The sequence below is a fragment of the Ornithodoros turicata genome, chromosome 10, assembly GCF_037126465.1.
Source record: "Ornithodoros turicata isolate Travis chromosome 10, ASM3712646v1, whole genome shotgun sequence".
NCBI lineage: Eukaryota > Metazoa > Arthropoda > Arachnida > Ixodida > Argasidae > Ornithodoros > Ornithodoros turicata.
Genome location: NC_088210.1, coordinates 32,213,442 through 32,234,883, shown reverse-complemented (window position 1 = coordinate 32,234,883; position 21,442 = coordinate 32,213,442). Strand labels below are relative to the sequence as shown.

The following is a 21,442-nucleotide window of genomic DNA, read 5'->3' as shown; positions in this document are numbered from 1 at the left end:
GTGTGTTTTGACATTCTGCACAAAGTTATCTTTACAGATTTTATTTATTTATTCGTTTTCAACAAACTGCGATAAATTCTCGCACATCTTGCAGACAAGTCCATTACATCACTATCGCGCATGAAAATCACATTCCTTGGTTGTCGATGCACAAAACACTGCAACGGAAACATAAGTTACATCACAACGTCAGCACAGTCTGGACAATTTCTCTAAGGAAGACTCGTTGCATCTCACGTATATCATGTGCGACTAATACATTAAGAACGCGGAGACTCCGATGAGAGTGCGGATGAAACTTCTGGCGACAGATGCAGTTGCCCAGCTCCATTATTTGCGCAACATGGTGGAAAAAAGCCTCGGCTTAATTGCTACCAAGTGTGATTGGAGTCAAAGGCAATTGGAGTGCGAAAAGAATTATTGAGCAAATTTACGCAGGTACGACGTTACCTTACATCTGTGTGTTGTGTGAGGGCTAATAGTGTATATGAGAGTATTTCAATGAGATATTTCAATAAAAATTCAGATGTGTGCCTGCCATTAATTTAGCAAACTATAAATTAAAGCGCAACGAGTGCTCTTAGCCAGAATATGAAAAGACGACATTTTAAGGAATGTGTTCGATTTAAATGCTTTTTTTTTTTCTTCTTTATCTTTCTCAACAAAAAGTCAAAGAATTTTACTGGTAGTCTTCTAGACCCATGCAAACATTAGGTTTTCAGCTCGATGTTTGCCAAACAAGACACAACTGTAACTCAGATAACCTAGTTACACGTTCTAGATGTCTGTTCCACTTGCGCTACCGCTGCATCATGAGAGATTCGGAAGCTATTCATTGAATAAGACCATGATAAAATGGTTCTGACTAGAGTTAGGTGTTTGCGATTTTCCAGGTTTCCAAGTAATTTAACCAAAAACAAATATGTATCCATCTTAGCAAAAAAAAAAAAAATTTAAAAAAATATGGAATGCGTCGGGAATGCAAATCAGCCATGAGATGTTTACAGTGCATAATGTCCAAGTGAGACTGTATTTTCCCCCTTTCCAATAAATATGAACCCATAAAAACAGTATTCTTCTTCGAAGTAAGAGAATGCCTGGCCCAAAATGAATAACAATGAAACTCCGTTTATGTCCTGCAAGGAGAGAAAAAGAGGTTAAATGAGCAACATTACAAGGCCTTCTCCTTCCTGTTACATGATAGGTTTATTGATTGATTGATAGATGGTGTTGATGGATGATTGATTGATGATGTTGATTGATCATTGATTGATTGATTGATATGTAGATAGATGATGATTCATTGATGATGATGATACATGATGTTGTCCTTCCTGCTACATGATGTTACACGATAGAGAGAAGATTTGATGCACTTTGCAGAAATTTTTTATCACGAGGAATTAAGTTTGGCATCAAGTGCAGCCCGATCGCAGAGACCTAATACAGTCAAACTGCTTTATAGCGAACACCTTTTTAACGAAAATACCACTACAGCAAATTTTTTTGCGGTCCCGCCGGAGCCCTATATAGGTCCAATAATGGACATCCTTTTTAACGAAAATACCTTTACTGCGAATTTTTTTTTGCTGTCCCCTGAGTTTCACTGTAAAGGAGTTTGATTGTACATGTAGCCTGCCCGATACTTTAAACACCAGCGTGTCACCATGCTGTTACAAGCAGTACGTACCTTTCCTGCCCTATGCCCTAACTGCACCTCCATGCCGAGCGTGGCAAGTTCTGCAGCCACTGTGCTCTCCGCCTGCCGTACATGAGCCAGGCGAACCCTAGAGTAATGCACATTACTGTCTCGATGTAGTAACCGTCGATTGTCGTCGAGCACGTGCCTCCAGCGCCTGTACACAGCTGAAATGGGAGTAATGAAATCACTCAAGGGATCAACGGGAGTAACGCATCAGCGGCATCGGTACTGTGCCTTAAAAAAATCTGTCGCATTTACGGCATTACAGTCAACTGTGTCGGCAGAAGTATACTTGCACTGCGGGGCATCTCCCAGTACCTGCTGAGTCAACCACCTTACGGTTCCGTGGTTATCTAACCCTGCCAGTACCGTGCATCTGTCATCTGTCAAATTTATTACTTTAAAAACGCCTGTACTTAAAGGAGCAGCGAGAACCCTTCTTTTTTCTTTTTTAGCTCTGGTGTATGATTCTTCTGACGCATGGTTGAGACCCCCAGCTCTCCGCGGCGGAAAATCAAGTCTTCCGCAAAGTGGGGTTCACAAATCCGCGGGATTCCGTGGGCAAGAGAAAACGAGCAAAAAAAAAAAAAAAACAGAAATTGCAGCGTTCTCCAAATATCGCCCCACTTTGTATAACGCCGGTACAATAACCTACCTTCTCATCACTTTTTGAAGAACAGAGCAGCTGTCCATTCTCTGCACCGTCGCAGCGTTTATACGTCAACGAGTCTATGAACCACAGGGCAGCCGTGGCGGGCCAGTTGCCCCCGAAGTTGGTGACTGTGTTGAGCAGAGTCATGTAGGTGCCTCCGATGGTTGGGTCGCTGACTCGGGCGTGGAATGCCATCAGTGCCACGTAGATGCTATACACGGTGATCTGAAAGCAAGTATCGCATTTATTTCACTATAAGTTGCGCAGCCTTTTCACAGCCCTATTTAACGTCCAGCGGACATCCGGCAGACGTCCACTCAACGTCCCGAATACGCATCGTTCATTCAGACTGTACCGCTTTTATATCGTTTTGATTTGATTGCAAGAAGAGTGTATCACATTTATTTGGGTTGCGCAGCTTTTTCACAGCCCTATTTGACATCCGGCAAACGTCCACTCAACGTCCCGAATACGCATCGTTCATTCAGACTGTACCGCTTTTATATCGTCTTGATTTGATTGCAAGAAAAGTGTATCGCATTTATTTGGGTTGCGCAGCTTTTTCACAGCCCTATTTAACGTCCAGCAGACATCTTGCAGACGTCCACCCAACGTCTCGAATACGCATCGTTTATTCAAAGTGTACCGCTTTTATATCGTCTTGATTTGATTGCAAGAAGAGTGTATCGCATTTATTTGGGTTGCGCAGCTTTTTCACAGCCCTATTTAACGTCCAGCAGACATCCTGCAGACGTCCACCCAACGTCTCGAATGCGCATCGTTTACTCAAAGTGTACCGCTTTTATATCGTTCCAATTTGATTGCAAGAAGAGTGGCTTACCTGGTGAAACGAGTACGCTATCACGATGACAACGTAAAAGTATGTAGGGAATGTGCCGTCAAGGTTCTTCACCAGGTACGTCCAGTGCAGAAGCGCCGAAAATATGAGTCCGAACAAGAGCCTGAAACGAGACGAGGTTAATTGGTCGCATCGAAAACTCAAATTTACGAAGGTACATTTTTTATTTATTTGAGCTGCACGCGCTGCTTTTCCGTAACTCGCATACCGTTGTACAAATACGGAAATCTTACCGTATGGGGTAAGCCCAGAGAAAGACGTTCAGGGGTGCGCGTCCGGTCGTGTACTTGCTGATGACAAACGGCAACACAATCTGAAGCGGAACGATGGGAATAGCAAGTAGGGCCAGGTTCTCCTTGTGGACGCCAGCTTCGATCAGCTTCAATCCTGTTGCGCTGTCCGTCACAGCAAACCCGATCTGAAAGACCGTTTTGAAACTGGTGTTCATCGCCTGATCATCATTCGTCACCTCAAAAATAAAGTTGTTGTTGTTGAAACGGGAGTTAATGCTTGCACTAAAGTACTGCAATCTGGCTACAATCCAGTTGGAGCCATGTTTTCCTTGTGGCATGCTGTACTTGTATTGTCTGCTACCATCACGTGTACAACCTCTTCCGCGAAATTGGCTGTATCTCGCGGAACCTGCTGTTTGCCTCAGAATCGTATGTTTTCCACGGAATATTCGATATATATTACAGAATTTTGGAAGGATTTCAGTCCAACAACCAGCGACATTTTCATGCGTTACGATCGCAACCTTTTTCTTTCTTTCTTTTTATATTTATTTCCGTGTTAGCACCGCGCAGCAACTGTGACCACGAGTGGCATCCTAGCAAGGACAGAAGGAAAGAGGACAAGTTGCGACTGCAAAGCCTGACGTGACTGGTTCTGCTGGAACATGCCGCGACGGAACAAAATTCAACGACGGGAACGACAGAGAGGAAACTGTCACGGTTCGGTCTAATTTTTCCTTTGTGCGCCGAAAAGTTACGAAAGGCTGGGAAAGCGTGCGGGGACAAGTTGTAAGCGATCTTAGCAGAATGCTGCGACGTTTTTTGCTTGTTTTCGCTTGCCCGCGGATTTGTAAATCCCGCCTCGCGGAAATGCCACTTTTCCGCCGCAGAAAGCTAGGGGGGGGGTTTTAATCGTACGCGCTTTTAATACTTCCCATACCGTAAGAAAGACGTTTTTGCACCACGTACGTCTTCTAGCTTAAAAAAAAAGAACTACCACATGTCTGCACCGGTGTTTCCGCAAAACATACCTTGCACGTGAGCAAGAAAAGGCAGAAATTTCTGACACTGGGCAGACAGAGGATCCGAACGGCCATTCTGTAAGTGTCCATCGGCCCCAGATCTGGCTTGTCACACGGGAGACGTTTGCGTTCGTGTTTCAGCAGCATGATAAGTGTCGTCGTCACAATGAACACCACACCCCAAAAGTAGAGGAACCCTGGAAACGGAGTAACGGGACCAATTAGCAACTTGAGGATCTCGAAATCCCCGAAATCCATTACCGTCTAGAGTGACCAGCCCGTCCTTTTGCGGAACGGTCCTCAGGTAACGATTGGAGAAGTCCGCGGATTCCAGGGCGAGGAAGACCACGTTGCCGAGGAAGTAACCCGCCGTCTGTCCGACAGAGTTACATGTGGACGCGTATCCCACGTGTTTCCTGCGTTTGACATGCCGGTTGAAATCAATTGAATTGACATCAATATCTGACCTGAATCAATCAATATCTGACCTGACCTGAATCTGACATCAATATCAGTCTATTGTGACATAAGATTAACCCGTTGCACGTTGCCATGTGTACTTGATATGTTTTGTTATGACTTGTAGTTAAAGTAACCAGAAATTTTATGTTGAATACGATCCTAGAAATTATATAACACCGACTGCATGTCATGTTATGTTATGCATGTTACTCATGTTATTTCTGTTACTGTTATTGTTGTTTCCTGGTCCAGGTACCTCGTCAGGCTTATGCCTTTTGTACCTGGCCCACATTTCTGCGGAAATGAAAATAATTTTTTTTTAAATATCTAAAAAATAAATAAAAATTCGCGCTTAAAACTGTCCTCATTTGCAAACGCACCTGGTAAGCATGGTCAGCGCCCAACCGTCGACAGCAATGTCCTGGGTCGCCGCAAGAAAATTCAACATGAGGAACACACCGGTCAAGAGGAGCACGTTGGGAGGTTCGTCGTCCTGATGGCTCTCGTCACCGAGCAGCCCCTTGGTGTGCGACGAAAGAACGAGGAGAAATATCCCAATCGCGTACTGCGTGGGGACGAGCCAGGACTTCCTCCTCCCCAAAGCGTTACAGTATATAGAGTCTACTATCGGCGCCCACAATAGCTTGACGCTGAACGGCCAGGTGACGAAGCTGAACAGGGCCTGGTCCTTGTAGCTGACCTTGCGGTTCTGCAGCATCAGTGGCACAGCCGCAGCCAGTCCTAACGGGATACCCTGGAGGACGTAGAGCAACACGAGTAGAAGTATGCTCCTCCACTCGTCTTTGACGTCGCCAGGTTCGTAGTCAAAGTCGATTTTTTTCTCTGTCTCAGCCTGGTCACAACCTTCCATGTGTTGAAGTAGGTTAGATGTGCTTCCGCGACTCCTGACTTCCATGGTGTCGTCTGCATCACTGTAAATACGGCAAATATATATATACACTATCAATGAGCACAGTGATTACGGGCTACATTACTACCACGTTCTCCCTTTGTAGCCGCGCTCGTACTTAGCATCATCGTCCATAGGTGACGTAAGACTTGCACAATCTTTGAGTTCCGACATGTATTTTCCCCTCTGATGCAACTTTTTCCACGCGAGCCGGCAAGTGTTTTCAGTAGCGAATACAGAACATCGGAATTTCTTGTAATGCCACGGAGACGAGACCGCGGGGTGAGACCGGGGAAAGGTTACATGGCACAGGTGTTCGTATGCAAAAGACACGTAGTAGGAGCCATCTGTCTTCCAGACCAGAGTCAGATCAGAGACTCTTTCGGTGTATGTCTCCCATTCAATCGGATACATTTCTGTTTCGCATTACAACATACATCGTGAACGTGCTCTTGGTTGGTCTAAAAATGATGTCCGCAGTAATAAGTAAGTTGTAATAACCTTTGCAATGTTGGTGGCATTTCGTTTACGTTCGGAGCAATCACGCGAGCAGACGACTTATTAAACATACGTGTCGCTCCGCGCCATGTTCCCAGAGCGCTACCTGCGCTCTCTATCGATCTACCTATGTACCTACGTTTATTGGACGAACGGAAAATGAGCTACTAGAATACGCGCTTGCTTTTATTGCTTGAATAACGTTATTAATACGAACACAATAACGTATTCGGTACTACGTTTTATATCACCTATGCTTAGGTCGCAATTTTTTTTTCCACACGATTTCCGCTTCCGGTCTCGGGGCAATCGGCATGGCGCTGGAATTTTTAGTTTGAGTCACCGCCTTTTGTGTTCTGTTATCGTCTATTGTAAATAATGATTTCCATATCAAAGTATTACCGCCCTAGTTTATGATGGCGAAAGTGTTCCAAACAAAGTGACAAGGCTTCTAAGTGTGCACCCTGGTTTTTTCCTCGTGACGTTACTGGACAAAGTGTCGTCCCCACTGCGGCTCTCACGGTGTAGTTCAAATTGAAGTACAAAACGGCTGACACCTCTGAGTCAAAATGACGGACGGAGACGGGAACGAGATCAGAGTAAAGACTGCGTACAATGGGTAAGCTGGATTGATATGCAAACACAACCACAAATCATTCCATCTGAACGCTATGCAACGGAAGTTACGGCTCTGCTGATTCAGACGATTTTTGCTTACTTGCCATCCGTCTATGCGCTAAGCGCAATACCTAACTAACATTACGGGCTTATGTTTGTGACATTAGAGCGTAAAACACGCGTGATAAGTTAATTTTTATCGAGAGTAAAGAATGTCCGTTAAAGCCGCGCCCTGGTACAGAGTTTGTGCCGTTACAGTTCAGGGTCACCTGTCGTGAGTGCGCCGACTGTTCCTCTTGTGATTTCAGAGAAATTATGGTGACCTACATCGATCCGTCGATCACACTGGAAAAACTATGTCAAGAAATGAGGGACATATGCAAGTTCAATGAAGCACAGCCTTTCACTATGAAATGGGTCGACGAAGAAGGTACGTGTTGAGCGTGAAGCGACATTTTGCGGCTGTGATAAGCTGATATTACATATTACGACGTTATGTCGATCGGTTAATTGATGCGCGGTCGTGTCCTGCCCAACAGGGGACCCCTGTACAATATCGACACAGGAAGAGCTAGCCGAGGCAGTTCGTCTCTACGAAGTCAACAAGGATTCCGAGATAACGATCCATGGTACCTCTTTTTTTTATTTATCTTATCCTACACGTGAAGGGGTTTTGCAACCACTTAGGTACAATTTTGAAAATAGACTCTCTGTTTGCACTTCCTTGCCGCGGGTGTTTGTTGTGTAATGTCTGATAACCTCCCGCGAACCCTGTGTCGTCTGCTCAGAATTGTAAGTATGCAGACGTGCGGCAAAACGAAAGTGCAGTAGCCGTTGAATGTGAAGTGAATGTAAATAAAATACGGAGGTGGGTAAAAACATCTTGAAGGGAAAGAAAATACAAAATAAAAACTGTGTTCTTTTAAAATTGTAATGTTTAGTTTGTTTTGTCTTTTACGGCACTCCAAAGGAATGTGCTGCCGCAGGTTAATTTGAGAAACGCTCATATATCTGCCTCTCTCTGCAATAAGTATGACGCTTATATTTTTTTTATATGAGGCATGTATGTTTTTTAAATATGTAATCAAAGTACAGTGGCTGGAAGGTCTAATGGAGGTATCACTTTGCACTGTAGATGCGACAAAAAACACTAGCACTTTCCAATTCGACGTCCACGTGGCTATCTGCTCTAGAAATATTACAGCGGAATTAGAGACTAGTTAGTCCTTATCAGAGCCTATCAAACATGCGTAATGAACAACGGTAATTCAGTGTCAAGTCTTCCAAGTAAATTGCGATTTTTGTACAACATTGTGGTGATTGAGAAACATCTTCTCCGGCATGGAAACTTCCATTAGTGATGTGTCGCTAAGATATAAAAACTAATTGCAAGTTTGGTTGACTCGAGACTTGTGTGGGGTTTGTGATCATCAAATAAAAGCAGATACACCACCTTTCTTCTTTTGTACTGTGGAACTCAATTGCTTTATTTGATAATCCCCCATGCTAGCCTATAAAGTCTGACAGTGTCTGCGGTATACATGCGCAAGTGTCTAAAATGTCGTTCTCCAACTGTATGTTTCTTAATTTATGTCTACCTCAAATGAGGCATTACATTTTTAAATGTTTAAATATACCTACTATAGTCCAGCAGTATTTTAAGATAGCTCCGTTACTACCACTCTTCCGAACTTATTTCAGCGCATAATTCAGCCAAGTAAGTACGAGATATCAAAGGATCCATAGAGGAGGCCCATTCTCATTCTGTCTTTATTGCTGCAAAGCTTTCCGTGTGGTCTTCTGTGTCATTATCAGCCTTGCATATCTGAACGAGCAAGATAACTGTTGGTTTATTGCTGCCTGACTTTGACCTCTTGCAGTTTTCCCAAATGTGCCCACTGCCCCAGGAATGCCCTGCATCGGCGAAGACAGTAAGTCGTTCTGCTTCTTCCGAATGGGATAGTAAAATAGTCTTTGAAGGAAGTCGGATGTGAAGCAGGATGCTGCTTTTCTGTTTTTTTTTTTTTTTTTAATGTGTAGTACGTGATTCATGCATTCCACTGCGTGATTCTCACACACGGCACGTTCAGTCCGTGTTGTGTCGTCGTCTGTTATGTGCGTGACCGGTTTACGTCCCGTTTCAGAGAGCATCTACAGGAGGGGAGCTCGACGGTGGCGCAAGCTGTACCGCGTCAATGGCCACATCTTCCAGGCAAAGCGATTCAACCGGGTATGTTTTCTCGTGTCTTCTCTTATCTGCGGAAATTTCCTGGAAGTATGCGCGACAACTATTCCGAATTCGGGCCACCTTACTCCCATGAACGTTTATCATCATCATCGGAACTATATCACCGTATTTTTTAGGTATATATTAAGTGTATGTGTCTTGAAAAGCTGAAGTTGGGGTCGTACGGCTACGTGATTATAGTGAACGTTGAGATAAATGGGAGGGTGAAGACAAAAGTAGGGGAAGTAACAAAAAAAAAAAGTGTTTATTGAAAGTTATAAAAGCTACCCAAGCAACACGACATGTTGGTCCATCATTGGACCAATATTGGCAATACCGGCCCAACATTGGTTCAGTCTTGGACCAATATTGGTCCGACATTGCCAGCACTGGTCCAGTGTTGGGTCAACATGTTGTGCTGCTTGGGTAGGGGCGACGTCTACGTCACTGCGGTTGCTCCGTCTTCGTCGGGACAAAGTAGTTAAAATGTGGCCACTAGTCTGATAAGGGGCTTTACAATGACCATTTAGCTCAACGTTAAGTATATGTGTGTGTGTGTGTATATATATATATATTAATGTATGTGTAATGTATGTTATCTTAATGTATTATGTGTGTAGTGTATGTATGTATTGAGGACAGAGGAAATTGTCTGGTGCAGTGATATTGACATTTTTAACAAAATGGACAAAACAAAAAGAGGTTGTACAGATGATACAGTAAGGGATAGCCCAATGAACAAGGAATTATGAGAGATGGTGCTTTAATGGTGCCTGGGGTAGGGGGGGGTTGTCTCTAAACGGGAAGATGATCGTATATTATACAGCGCAACATAAGAAGCAAGCAGTATTGTAGTGAGCACCAAGGAGGGGTATTGGAAGGAGTCATTTAATGCTCGTTACACTAAGCTACCGAGAATAATAGGAGCACATTTAATCTGCAAGGCACTGCTTTTCCATGCCTTGTTTTTGACTTAGAATTTGCATCTTTCCAGCTGTTTATGTAGGGGACGCGTAAGAAATTTCACGTAACATTTTGGCATTACATTTTGGTATAGGGATAACTCGATGTAATTAATGTCATTTATTCAATTAAAAGTCACCAAAGTAGATTATATGCCCAAGACCTTAATATCTTTACAAGTTAACTTTCTTTATAAAGCATTGAGAACGCAGGCAAGCTGGCGGTAGGGTTGCCACCTTTCGTAGTGAAAAATACTGGCTGAGAGAGAGGAGGTGGAATAGAGGGAAAGGAGGAAAGGCTCGTGGGAAAGGGAAGTGGGTGAGTGGTGGAAGAGCACACACAGAAAACAGAGAGGTAGAGAGAGAGCTCAAGATAATACGAGGAAACATATGTTCCTGTGTGTAATAATAATAATAATAATAATGAATAACTAAGGAAAGAAGACTGCGGAGTTGGGTCTATGCTCCAGATTTATTCAAGCTGTAGTGGAATGTTGAAGGGAAAAGCCCATATAAAAGGTCTTGAGTCACAAATACCGGCAAAAGGCTGCCGGTATCACCTTCCTATCGGCAACCGGCAGAGCGAGCAAATAACCGGCCGTGCCGGTATAACACTGGCCTGGTGGCAACCTTAGCTGGCGGCGATGAGCATCTGACTTATAAGAATGGGGGGGGGGAAGAAAATGAGATTCTCCGTAACGGTGGTGAACCGGGCAAGTTGGTACGAATGCATCGAGGTAAACTAGCACGGCAGACGAGGACAGACAGGAAAGATAACAACTGAGGTATTCATAAAAGGAGCCCGTTTGGCTGTCAATAAATTTTCTGTTTCTTGGAAGTCTAACACAGTGTTTGTCCTCTTTCCTGTCTGTCCTCGATGAGATTCTCGTCGTGCCAAAGCCTCACTGTAACTTTGAAACTTTAGAATCTGCTACTTACGAACACCTCGTCGTTTGCAACAAACACGTGCGTGACATTGATACAGTCTCGATCCAGTCGGCCGACACCGATGGCCCAGATTGTTCCGCGGCATTATCTGCAGTTGCCGTCGTAAACCGTCGCTGTAAAGGGCCAAGATTGTGTATCGTGTGCCCGCGTATTGGGTAACCCTATCCTTCAAGGTCGACTAATCTGGGACTGGCGTGGGCGTGTTGCTTGTCGTGTGTCACGGAGTCCAGACATTGTTTCATGAGTCTCGGTCCGCCGCTGCGGAGACATGCATTGTACAAATGTTACAGAGAAGTTTTTGTACAGTGGACTTCACAGAATGGCATGTTTGTGTCTGGTGTGTTCTTGCTCAACGTCGATATCCGCATATTTCTTTGCATGAAGTTTAGTGTGAAGTTTATCTGATCCCTGATGATATGTCATGTTTCAGCATTGTCATATGTTAATCCTTAAAGCTTTTAATACCTTTAAAAGTTAAACCTTTTGGAGTGATTTATGCAGTGCTTCGAGTGTGTGACCTGTGCGAAAGATACGTATGCGTCTGATGTGATTGTCCCAAGCCGTTTGCTTGTGACCAATACGTGAAAGCAGTTTCCTAATTGGGCAGTGGATTATATTAGGCGAGATTCAACTATACTGACAGTGAAAACGTGGATGTCATGTTAAATGATGTCAAGGGAATGTTACAGATAGCGTGTTCTGTAACAGCACCAGCTTGTGTACCTTAAAACACCAAATCAGCATCATGTCAGAGGTCAAATACTAATATTTTCAATTTACTGTACGTATATTACGATTCGTGTGTCCAAACACATTTGTCGAATGCGATATTTTTTATCACCCGTTTATAAGTTCATGTTCATAATTTCTAGCGTGCCTTCTGCACGTTCTGCATGGACCGCATCTGGGGTCTGGGCCGTCAGGGCTTCAAATGCATCAACTGCAAGCTCATGGTACACAAGAAATGCCACAAGCTGATCAAGCTCCCCTGCTCTGGCCCTGCTGTAAGTCTAACCACACCGCAGATTTTTTCGTCGGTAATGGGCAGCGAGCAACGTTGTGTGTTATAGAGCAGAAGTTCAGCAGTTCATAGTTGGACATTTATTTAAACTTATTTTAAATTTATTAAACTTGCACATTGTTTTTTCACGTTCTACGTTGGACATTTATTTAGTGAGTCAACATATGATATCGAATGTGCCCCAACAACCACATGCCAAGTGTGCTCCAGGACGGCACACTCTACGTAAAGGAAACCGGCTGAAGGTTGCTAACAGTATTTTTTGTTTTGCCTAATTAATTAGATACAACTGATTAGGTAACTTTTAAGATACTTGTGTATGAGGCAGGGTGTCAACAGGAAAATTGCAGAGGGCCTCGAGACAAGGTGCTCTAAATAGGAGAATAATGGGGGTACTGAAGTACCTTTTTTTTTTTACAATCTGTGGTAGATAATGTAAAAATGTATGAAGACACTTCATTATTGGGTTACATTATATGTTCATTGATAAGTATTTCCTGTAACGCTTTCCTGTAACGATAATAATGTACAAATGCATGAATACACTTGAGTATTGGGTTACACTATTTAATTAATTATTTATTTATTTATTAGTGCCCACCAATGGAAATAATCCTTAAATAACCCTATTTATTAATGTATAAGCCTTTTAACGCTTTCCTGTCGCTCATAATCTGTTTGACGTCAGATGGATGTCCATATAGTGGCCCTTGGTTGTACTGTCAGGCTGCAATCGTACGTTGGTATTTAGCAGTGCTCAAGAAAGAATGTATGGTTACTAAAAATAAAGGGGGGCACACTATTTTTGAGAAAATATGATACTTTTCACGCTTGAGCAGATGCTCAGTTTCTTTAACACTTTTTCTTCACGCGGGGAGCAGAAGAACGAGCAGGACCAGTATGCCGAGTCTTCAGCACCAAACACGCCTGCACCTACACGATCGAGCGACACCACCAACGGAGGCGAGGCATTCAACGGCAGTAGTCTGCACAGAGGTGAGGAACCGCGCGGAGACTCGTTGAAATTGGGGAGGCACGTCCCGTGGAAGTTCTCCTGAGCGTTCCTCCTGCTTCCCTTTCAGCGGGCACACCGCGGCACAAGGGTCATCATCGATCTGCTACAACGTTGGACACATCGGACACTTCTCCCACGCCCGTGGGGCAAGACGTTGATGATCAGACGTTAGAGACGGTGGGTTCACGTGGAACTCTCTACCCTCGTCTAGCGCTGAGAAAACGTTACGAACTTGTATTTGAAAGGGTCGCAATATTTTGTGGTTCATTACATCGTGCACCCTTTGTACTGTAGGACAAAGTATTGAGAGAAAATTATTCTTCTGAGTGCCATATTCAGGAAGATACATGTCCTGGAACACACTCCCTTTTCGATCAATCAATCAACCAATAAATCAGATTTATTTTCACCCATACAAGTACAGGTGAAGGGGTACCTGGAAAAAAAGCAGTCTAGCAGCTTGACGAGTCCGGGCTCCCGCTGATCTCCTGCCGAGCTCCCCGATCTGTCTGTTAACCCCTTTGCTTTAAAGCTACTGGTAATGCAGGTCCGAATCGATGTAAATAATCATTCTTTTACACGTATCAGGCATTAGTTATTGTGAATCCACAAGGAATTCCAATAATCCAATTTAATAAGACACATAAAGGCTCGTGTTTTAGGCTTAAGTAGAGTAAAACCTGTTGTCTCCCGATTGACGTCGTCGTCACTTCGGGAAAAACCTGAATACTCCCGAAAGCAAACGTGCCAAAATGCAAATTCGGCCCCCAATATGAGCACTGGATGACACCAATTGCTGAGCATTCCACTGAGCATCTTCTGTTCATCTGCAACGTGAGAAACGCTCTCCCTTTATTTTCCATCTCGTATCGCCCTATTTTACGGCTGGTGAAAATAAAACCAGATTTAAAAAAAAAAAAACGTAAAACACGAGAACACAAAAGTCTATAGGTACTGAGAGTTGAAGGACAGGCATGTTGGTATGGGTACGTATTCCAAAAAGGGGAGAGCGAGTACAAAATAGAGCAGACGACACAATAGTTTGAGCTTGTTTGTGTCGTCTGCTGTGTTTTGTGCTCTCCCCTTTTGTAATATGAGTATCTAGATACATGACCAGCCTACTTAAATTGTATTTTGATTAGTTTCACACTGTCCGCTGACAATCAGACTTTTTCCGCTGACGCGGCTTTTTCATTGCAGACGGGATCCGGAGCACCTCGTCAGTACGGACTGCACGACTTCGAGCTGATCCGAGTGATTGGCAGGGGTTCCTACGCCAAAGTGCTTATGGTGGAGCTCAAGAAGACGAGCCGTATATACGCCATGAAGATCATCAAAAAAGAACTGGTCACAGACGACGAGGTTAGTGGCGGTTGTTTTATCATTTGCTCCGCTGAAAAGCAAGTGCCTTGACACGATTTAATTTCTCGTCGTAATTCCTTCTCAGGACATCGACTGGATTCAGACGGAGAAGCACGTATTTGAGACGGCTTCGAATTATCCCTTTCTCGTTGGGCTTCATTCCTGCTTCCAGACTGAGAGCAGGTGGGGTGTACAATGTTAATAGTTCATTGTTAGAGCCCGATGTTTTAGGGTTTAACCCAATTCGTCCCCGAATTTGCTACCTCGAATTGAAGGTTGCCTCTCTAGGGTGAAACCCGATTTTTTACCCCGCAAAATGCCCTACATCACCATTTGTACCGAACCAGTTCGGTTAGTTTGAGTAACGGAGCCTGATTTCTCCCCGAATTTGCGTGAATTTAGAGCGCATGTTTATTTACCCGATTTTTTACTCCCCCGAATCTATAAAAAAATATATCCTGAAAACTTCAGGCTCTATTTATTGTAGCGTTAGTAGAACACTGCAGACTGGTTAGAGCCATGCCCAGTGCAGGAGAGCATTGGATGCAGTCAGTTTTTCCACTGGAAGAGACACATCAATGTGGAATTTGATACAGGCTGCAGTAAATGCTTATTGACAATAAAACTGTATGTAGTGTTGTTATTGTGAATTTTGGCAACATGACAAGTGCCCTGAAACTGGTATGAGGTGTCTGAGTTTAAAGGAGCCTAACGTACTCTTTGCGTGCAACGTAGTGACGTGTTGATGTACACTTGATCCGCACGTGATGGAAATTGTTCAGCTTTCTTCTAGTAATGCACGTACGCTTTAAAGGGAAAGTTTGCTTGGTGCTATAATTAAAATAAATAATATGTCAGGTTCCTTCACTCGGCTCCAAACAACTCTGCTGCGACTGGCGTAAAATCTGCTAAAAGCGAAGCAGTGATTTGATCAATTAGGCAGTGCGCTACCTGCGGCTTTTAAAAATTGATGATTTGACACTCTGAGAACTGGATGCATGCTGGATAATGCCACCGAGGAAGCGACTGCTATTGCTAGAACATTAATTTCCTATCTGATTGAATGTCTTGAAGCTTTCTAATTGATTTTATGTCCTCATTTCAGGCTATTTTTTGTGATAGAGTTTGTGCGCGGAGGCGACCTTATGTTCCACATGCAGCGGCAGCGCCGACTCCCCGAAGAACACGCCCGCTTCTACTCCGCAGAGATTTCGCTGGCACTCAACTTCCTGCACGAACGAGGTAACTTTGTCCGATTGCTGATTTTTTGTGAATTTATAATGTACACTACGTTTGCCCTTTCCATTTTTAGGCATCATCTACCGAGACTTGAAACTGGACAACGTGCTCTTGGATCATGAAGGTCACATAAAGCTCACCGACTATGGCATGTGCAAGGTATGGAACTTGTACTTACGTAGTTGGCATTTGTAGTTCTAGTCAGTTGCATTGCAATTGCACAGGATTCTAACATGCACTTCTTTTTCTGATTTCCTCTCGAAATATGCTCTCAAAATCGCTCTCCTGTTGCAATCGGGGAAATGGTAAATTCGGACAAAAATTGTAAAAAGCTTGGTGTAAGGTTGATCACCACATCACCATGGACATAGAATGCTTTATATCATCACGTGCTCACATACCGAGGTTCATGTCTGACATTTGGTCCGTAACTTCTGGGCAATCGTACAAACATGGGATCTTGTATAGATCTCGGAGAATGGGCCATGGAAAATCTGTTCAGTCAATTATCACTGATAATCAGACTGATTATCAGTGAATATCAGTCAGTAGATCTCTATAAATATAGCATATGTAAGTTTGCATATCATATCATATCACTTCACCTCATGAATCATCATCACATGATGATGATTCATATGATGATTCATCCCATTCATGATGATGAATCATATCATATCACTTCACTTCATGAATCATCATCACATGATGAACTTCATGATGATGAAGTCATTGAGTTTCATGATTCATTTGTGATTGATGATATGTGATGTTACATATGGTTATGTAAGTTCGCGGTAAGATATATATCATATCAGAGTGAATATCAGTCTCAGAATACCAGTGATCAGACTGAATATCAGTGATAATCTGTTCAACTCAAATAAATTAATTACCTCAACCTTTGCTCTGCCTGGTCGTGTCTAATGCTTTTTTTTTCAGGAGGGCATTCGTCCTGGTGACACCACAAGCACATTCTGCGGGACTCCAAACTACATCGCTCCAGAAATCCTCCGCGGGGAGGATTACGGTGAGCTGCGACATCGAAATCAACGTTCAGGGGACCAACGGTCTCGTGAATGTTGAGGATACGATGTTGCACGCATTGCATTTCATTCCTGTTCCTATCAAACAGATTTCAGCGTTGATTGGTGGGCCTTGGGTGTGCTTCTGTACGAGATGCTCGCCGGCCATTCTCCATTCGACATCCTGGGAACCAGTGAGAATCCTGATGAAAACACGGAAGATTTCCTCTTCCAGGGTGAGCGCTTTCACTTTGGTGCAGATCAGAGATTGTGTTGATGCGTTCTTGTGATAAGAGATCCCGCCTTGTGGAAAGTACCGACCGTACAGAATAGATGTTTTCGTGTTGTAACCGCCAAGAGGAATACCTCTGTTACCTCACAGAGTTTTGTTGCTTCCCAAAGTGTCCCCTGACGAGACACGGTTCAGCTTCAGCATTGTCATCAGCCAAGTCTTTTTTTTTTCTTTCCTTCCAGCGATACTCGAGAAGACGATCCGTATTCCTCGCTCCATCTCGGTGAAGGCACAGTCTGTACTCAAGGGATTCTTGAACAAGGTGAACTGCCTCGCTTTGAGTACAGATTTTCATTTCAAATTCAAATAACTTAATTAAAATAATAATAATAATTAAGATAAAAATAATAACGACGCCAGGATTGAAACCCAGACCCTCCTGATATCCGATCAGGAAGTCATTTGTTGGAACAATGCCCCCTAGATACAGAAGGTATGCTTATTGCCTCCTCTCTCTCTCGTCGTCTGCTACTGCGATTCGCCGCTCTGCAAATTCAAGGACACACAAATGATTGCACCTAAATTAGAACCTGTAGACTCGGATCTGCAGACAAAAAGTGCAACAGGCATTCCCGAAAATCAGTCTTGAGTGAGATACGGGACAATTTTGCGCTTTGTTTTAAAGTTTTCCTATTCAGTGCGCGGGGACATTCGCTCGCTAATGGCAGATGATGGTGGTTTGCCTCCGTGGCTACGACCGCCGAAAGCACGTTCACGATTGGCTGCGGCCTTTGCGAACACTGAGCAGGCTTTCTGTACCTAGGTTGTGTTGGAAGCTTACGTGTTTTGTGTCGTCCCTATTTGGAGCTTCTTGGAGTCCTCATATCTGCTGTCTTATGGCGATTTCGGGTGATGCATTTGAGGCACATTTTTTTCTGCCCCTAACCCGAGCGGTAAATTTGGGTGTTCGGGTGATGCGCTACGGAGCATTCGCTCGACCCAAGAGCAACCTTTTTGCTCCTCGACGGCGAGCATGCGCACGTGTGCGCCTCGCGAGTGTCGTCTGCTACGTATTGCTCCTGCGGCTGTGTGCCCGTCGTCTGTTTCTTTGTTGCGTTCACCATTGACGGCATGGATCTTTACGAAAGTGGCAGCGACGAAAGTTGAATTGACACCTATAATGCGAATGACAGAGAGGAAAATGTGTCCTACTTCTCGCAAGCTATGCTTGTGATTGGGCGAAAGTGCGCGACGATGCCAGTGCCGCCGCTGAGAGTTCACGAATGTACAATGCGTAGCAAGCGCAGCGGCCCTCGTAGAAGAGCGTTAGAGCCGGTAGAGCGTCCGACAGATTCTGGCAATGACCGTCCCAGCACGACTCGTGCACTGGACCTGGCAGCTCTCGCTCATAATTACCAGATGCATCACCCAAAATCGCCGTTCAACGTGTCCTTTCGTTTCAGAACCCACTGGAGCGTCTCGGCTGTCATCCGACCACTGGGTTCAGTGACATTATGTCGCATGCCTTCTTCAAGAGCATTAATTGGGAGCAGGTAACTTTCTCTCTCTCTCTCTCTCTCTCTCTCTCTATCCACGTGTTTCTTGGAGGGCCAAAAGGGACAGTCGCATCCAGGAACCCTTCATCATCATCATCATCATCATCACTAGAGTGCAGATGAATATGCACTAGAACTGCCTAAATATGATGATGATGAGTCAACTCTTGTTATGTATTCATCAAAGCATGTATCCATCAAATAGCAGGTATTTCGCGTGAGGTTTTTGATCCCATTGTCAGAGCTCCACGAGCAATAAAATGACACCGTAGTTTCAAAATTCCATTTCATTTTATTTATTTGTCCCTTAAAGGCCAGAAGGCATTACATGTACATAAAGGGGAGATGTAAAGCGAGTCATTCAGCAGAATATATAATGCAAGAGAAACAGTAACGCTAACCAAAAATAAGAAATACTGAAAAAATCGACTGGGACAGATGCGACTGTCCGCCTCTGCCCAGCCAATAATACTGTATTTTGACACTGCTCAAGTCTTGTCTTTTGGATGCTGAACACCCGTGTGGGCAAACTGTGATGCATGCTTCCTCCCAACAGCTGGAAGGAAAGCAAGTTTCCCCTCCCTACAAACCAAAGCTGGGCACGGAGCGCGACTTCGAGCACTTTGACCCGCAGTTCACAAACGAGCCTGTACAGCTGACTCCCGATGATACGTAAGCTGTCCTTCCCCCTTTTTAATTCACCGACTTCACTCACCTCCCCCCACCCATTTGTGAACGGTCCTAACCTCGCCTCGTTCGCTCCTTCACCAGGAGACTCATCTCGAAGATCGACCAGTCCGAGTTCGAAGGGTTCGAGTACGTCAACCCCCTCTTGATGTCTCTAGAAGACTGCGTCTAGCCATCCGCACAGTTCCTGATGACGTATCGTACCGATTGCCTCGGCGGCTTTGGCTTCTCGGCATCGCCCGTTGATTTCTTTTTTAAGTGATTTGCACAAAAGGGGTTGACTCATGCGCCAATAGGTGGCAGCGCTGCCCGCATTTCTTCGTACCTCATTGGGGGAAGCTCGTTGTCACGGTTCACTGCCTCAGAGCGGAAACCAAACTTTCGAAACACTGGCCGCCGTCGCTAGAAACGTGCGTGAGGTATCCCTCGGGTATTCGTAAACATGGGACGTCCTCGGGTGGTCCCGAGGACGACGATCGATGCCTGTTGGCGAGGTGAGACGATGTTGGAATCCGTGCCTGTTCCTACATTGCATTTTTGACACATTTTCGGAACCGCAAAAACGCCGCCGCGTCTGTAGCCCGTAGCATGTCCGCATTTAGAAGTAGGCTTTATGAATGACTGTACTTTATGGATACTGCAGTTTCATAGTATTTCGTCGGTGCTATATGTCTGTGACAAATAGTTTCTTATTGAACTTTGGTCACAGTTCGAGGGAATTTAGAGGACACCAGCCAGTTCGGGCAGTTCTGGTTTTCGCGTTGTGGATGGCATCGGACCATGGATGTCCGATGCCATGCCTTTTTCGCGTCTGCCATGTTTGTCGTCTGTTTTTATTTTTCTGATAACACGCGAACGTTGCATTCCTACCGCTGTTTTTATTCAAAGTACATAACCAGAGCATTTTTTCTGAGGTTCAAAGGTTATCCCCCATTCCATCTAACGTCGGACCGCCATTCCTTACGCGACTACGAACGAGCACAAAACATACGATACGAGTTTGAGGAGCCTGTATATTTTTTTTTAGCGTGTTAGCTCTGTACAATATTTTGTCAGTACATATAGAAAGTCGTGCAATTTTGATCCACAAAGCCAGACCCTCTAGCGTGTGAAGAACACATTCCATTCTTTTTCTTCTGCATTCCTCATCACGAGGGTTCTTCAACGTACCCTCGGGCACCATAAGGTGTCGTGTATTAGATTAAACCGCGGTAGCTTATTTAAAAACTACTATTGAGAACACTTCTGCACTTTATGTCCGATGATGCTCTATAAGTATTGTTCTGAGCATCGAAGTGCACTGTCGACAACTTGTTAGGTGCTGTATTTTCAAAGTCTAACTGGGTTCAGGCATTCCAGTTTACCGTTTCTCCATTTGTTGCATCTTGTTGAGACTTTTGTCTCTGACTGACTGGTGTGATGAATACACAATGCCCGTATGTATTACGGCACAGCCCCGTATGTATTACGGGGCTGTGTGGGTTGAGAATAATGTGTTAAGGGAACGTTATGAGCGAGAATGGTTTTAACATTTCACGTTGACTCGAGAACGGAGCTTTTTGAATGCTATGTGGCTTTTTCATTTTTCTTTGCACTGCCACTAACGACATTCCATTTAGAGGTCTTTGCCGTGCAGAGAAGGTAATAATGTGTTTATAGTTATTAATTAACTCTCTGCACAGTGAATTGTCCCACAACAGATGTATATTTCGCCATTGAGGATGCATATAGTGCAAGACACAAGTTTTTGAAGAGCAGCTCACTCAAAAAGTAACTAATCGATGTGTACAGTGTCCGTGTCCAAGTGAAAAATACGTGTGATACTATTAACCGGCAAATAAAAGAGTACCGTGAACGGAGACTAATTTTGTGCGCTCGGAGTTATGGTGTAGCACTATGCACTGTCGCACCATGGGTTCAGGTATACGATGCTGCGGTGAACAGACGCCGCATGTAACTTACGGATTTATTTTTATTTTGTGCACTTATAAATTATTCGGAGCTGGTCAGAACTGGAGGGTACCGGTCTGTGGCATAGTTTCATCAAACAGCTCTGACATGACACCGTTTGTTCTTAACTGCTCTACCAAGCAGCACCTTTTTTTTATATATATATTTCTATTATTTATATGGTAACTATGGTTTATGGTATAACTAATGATAATAGTTCTGTCGCTTTATGTGGCTTGTAACAAGTTCCTGAATACTATAT

General features: G+C 44.1%; 2 protein-coding genes across 4 annotated transcripts; one reads left to right on the top strand and one right to left on the bottom strand.

Annotated features, from left to right (window-relative positions):
- Window positions 1-25: 25 nt before the first annotated feature.
- Window positions 26-6,448, bottom strand: LOC135369929 (acetyl-coenzyme A transporter 1-like). Of its 3 annotated transcripts, none has more exons than XM_064603523.1 (9): window positions 6,342-6,448; window positions 5,311-5,862; window positions 4,730-4,884; window positions 4,478-4,665; window positions 3,447-3,631; window positions 3,196-3,316; window positions 2,358-2,579; window positions 1,691-1,866; window positions 26-1,136 (listed from the first exon to the last, which is right to left on the bottom strand). In XM_064603523.1, the coding sequence occupies exons 1-8, from the start codon at window positions 6,407-6,409 to the stop codon at window positions 1,708-1,710; spliced, it is 1,650 nt and encodes a 549-aa protein (XP_064459593.1). In that variant the 5' UTR covers window positions 6,410-6,448; the 3' UTR covers window positions 26-1,136; window positions 1,691-1,707. The 3 variants fall into 3 exon arrangements, with proteins under 3 accessions (XP_064459593.1, XP_064459592.1, XP_064459594.1); XM_064603522.1 differs by lacking the exon at window positions 6,342-6,448 and adding an exon at window positions 5,929-6,134; XM_064603524.1 differs by lacking the exon at window positions 6,342-6,448 and adding an exon at window positions 5,959-6,133.
- A 175-nt stretch (window positions 6,449-6,623) lies between these two features.
- LOC135369928 (atypical protein kinase C-like) lies at window positions 6,624-21,085 on the top strand. Its single transcript, XM_064603521.1, has 18 exons — window positions 6,624-6,957; window positions 7,265-7,386; window positions 7,496-7,585; window positions 8,837-8,887; window positions 9,101-9,186; window positions 11,966-12,097; window positions 12,996-13,110; window positions 13,197-13,306; window positions 14,330-14,491; window positions 14,577-14,674; window positions 15,597-15,733; window positions 15,804-15,889; window positions 16,673-16,760; window positions 16,866-16,991; window positions 17,230-17,309; window positions 18,451-18,540; window positions 19,100-19,215; window positions 19,315-21,085. The coding sequence occupies exons 1-18, from the start codon at window positions 6,908-6,910 to the stop codon at window positions 19,400-19,402; spliced, it is 1,827 nt and encodes a 608-aa protein (XP_064459591.1). The 5' UTR covers window positions 6,624-6,907; the 3' UTR covers window positions 19,403-21,085.
- Window positions 21,086-21,442: the final 357 nt, after the last annotated feature.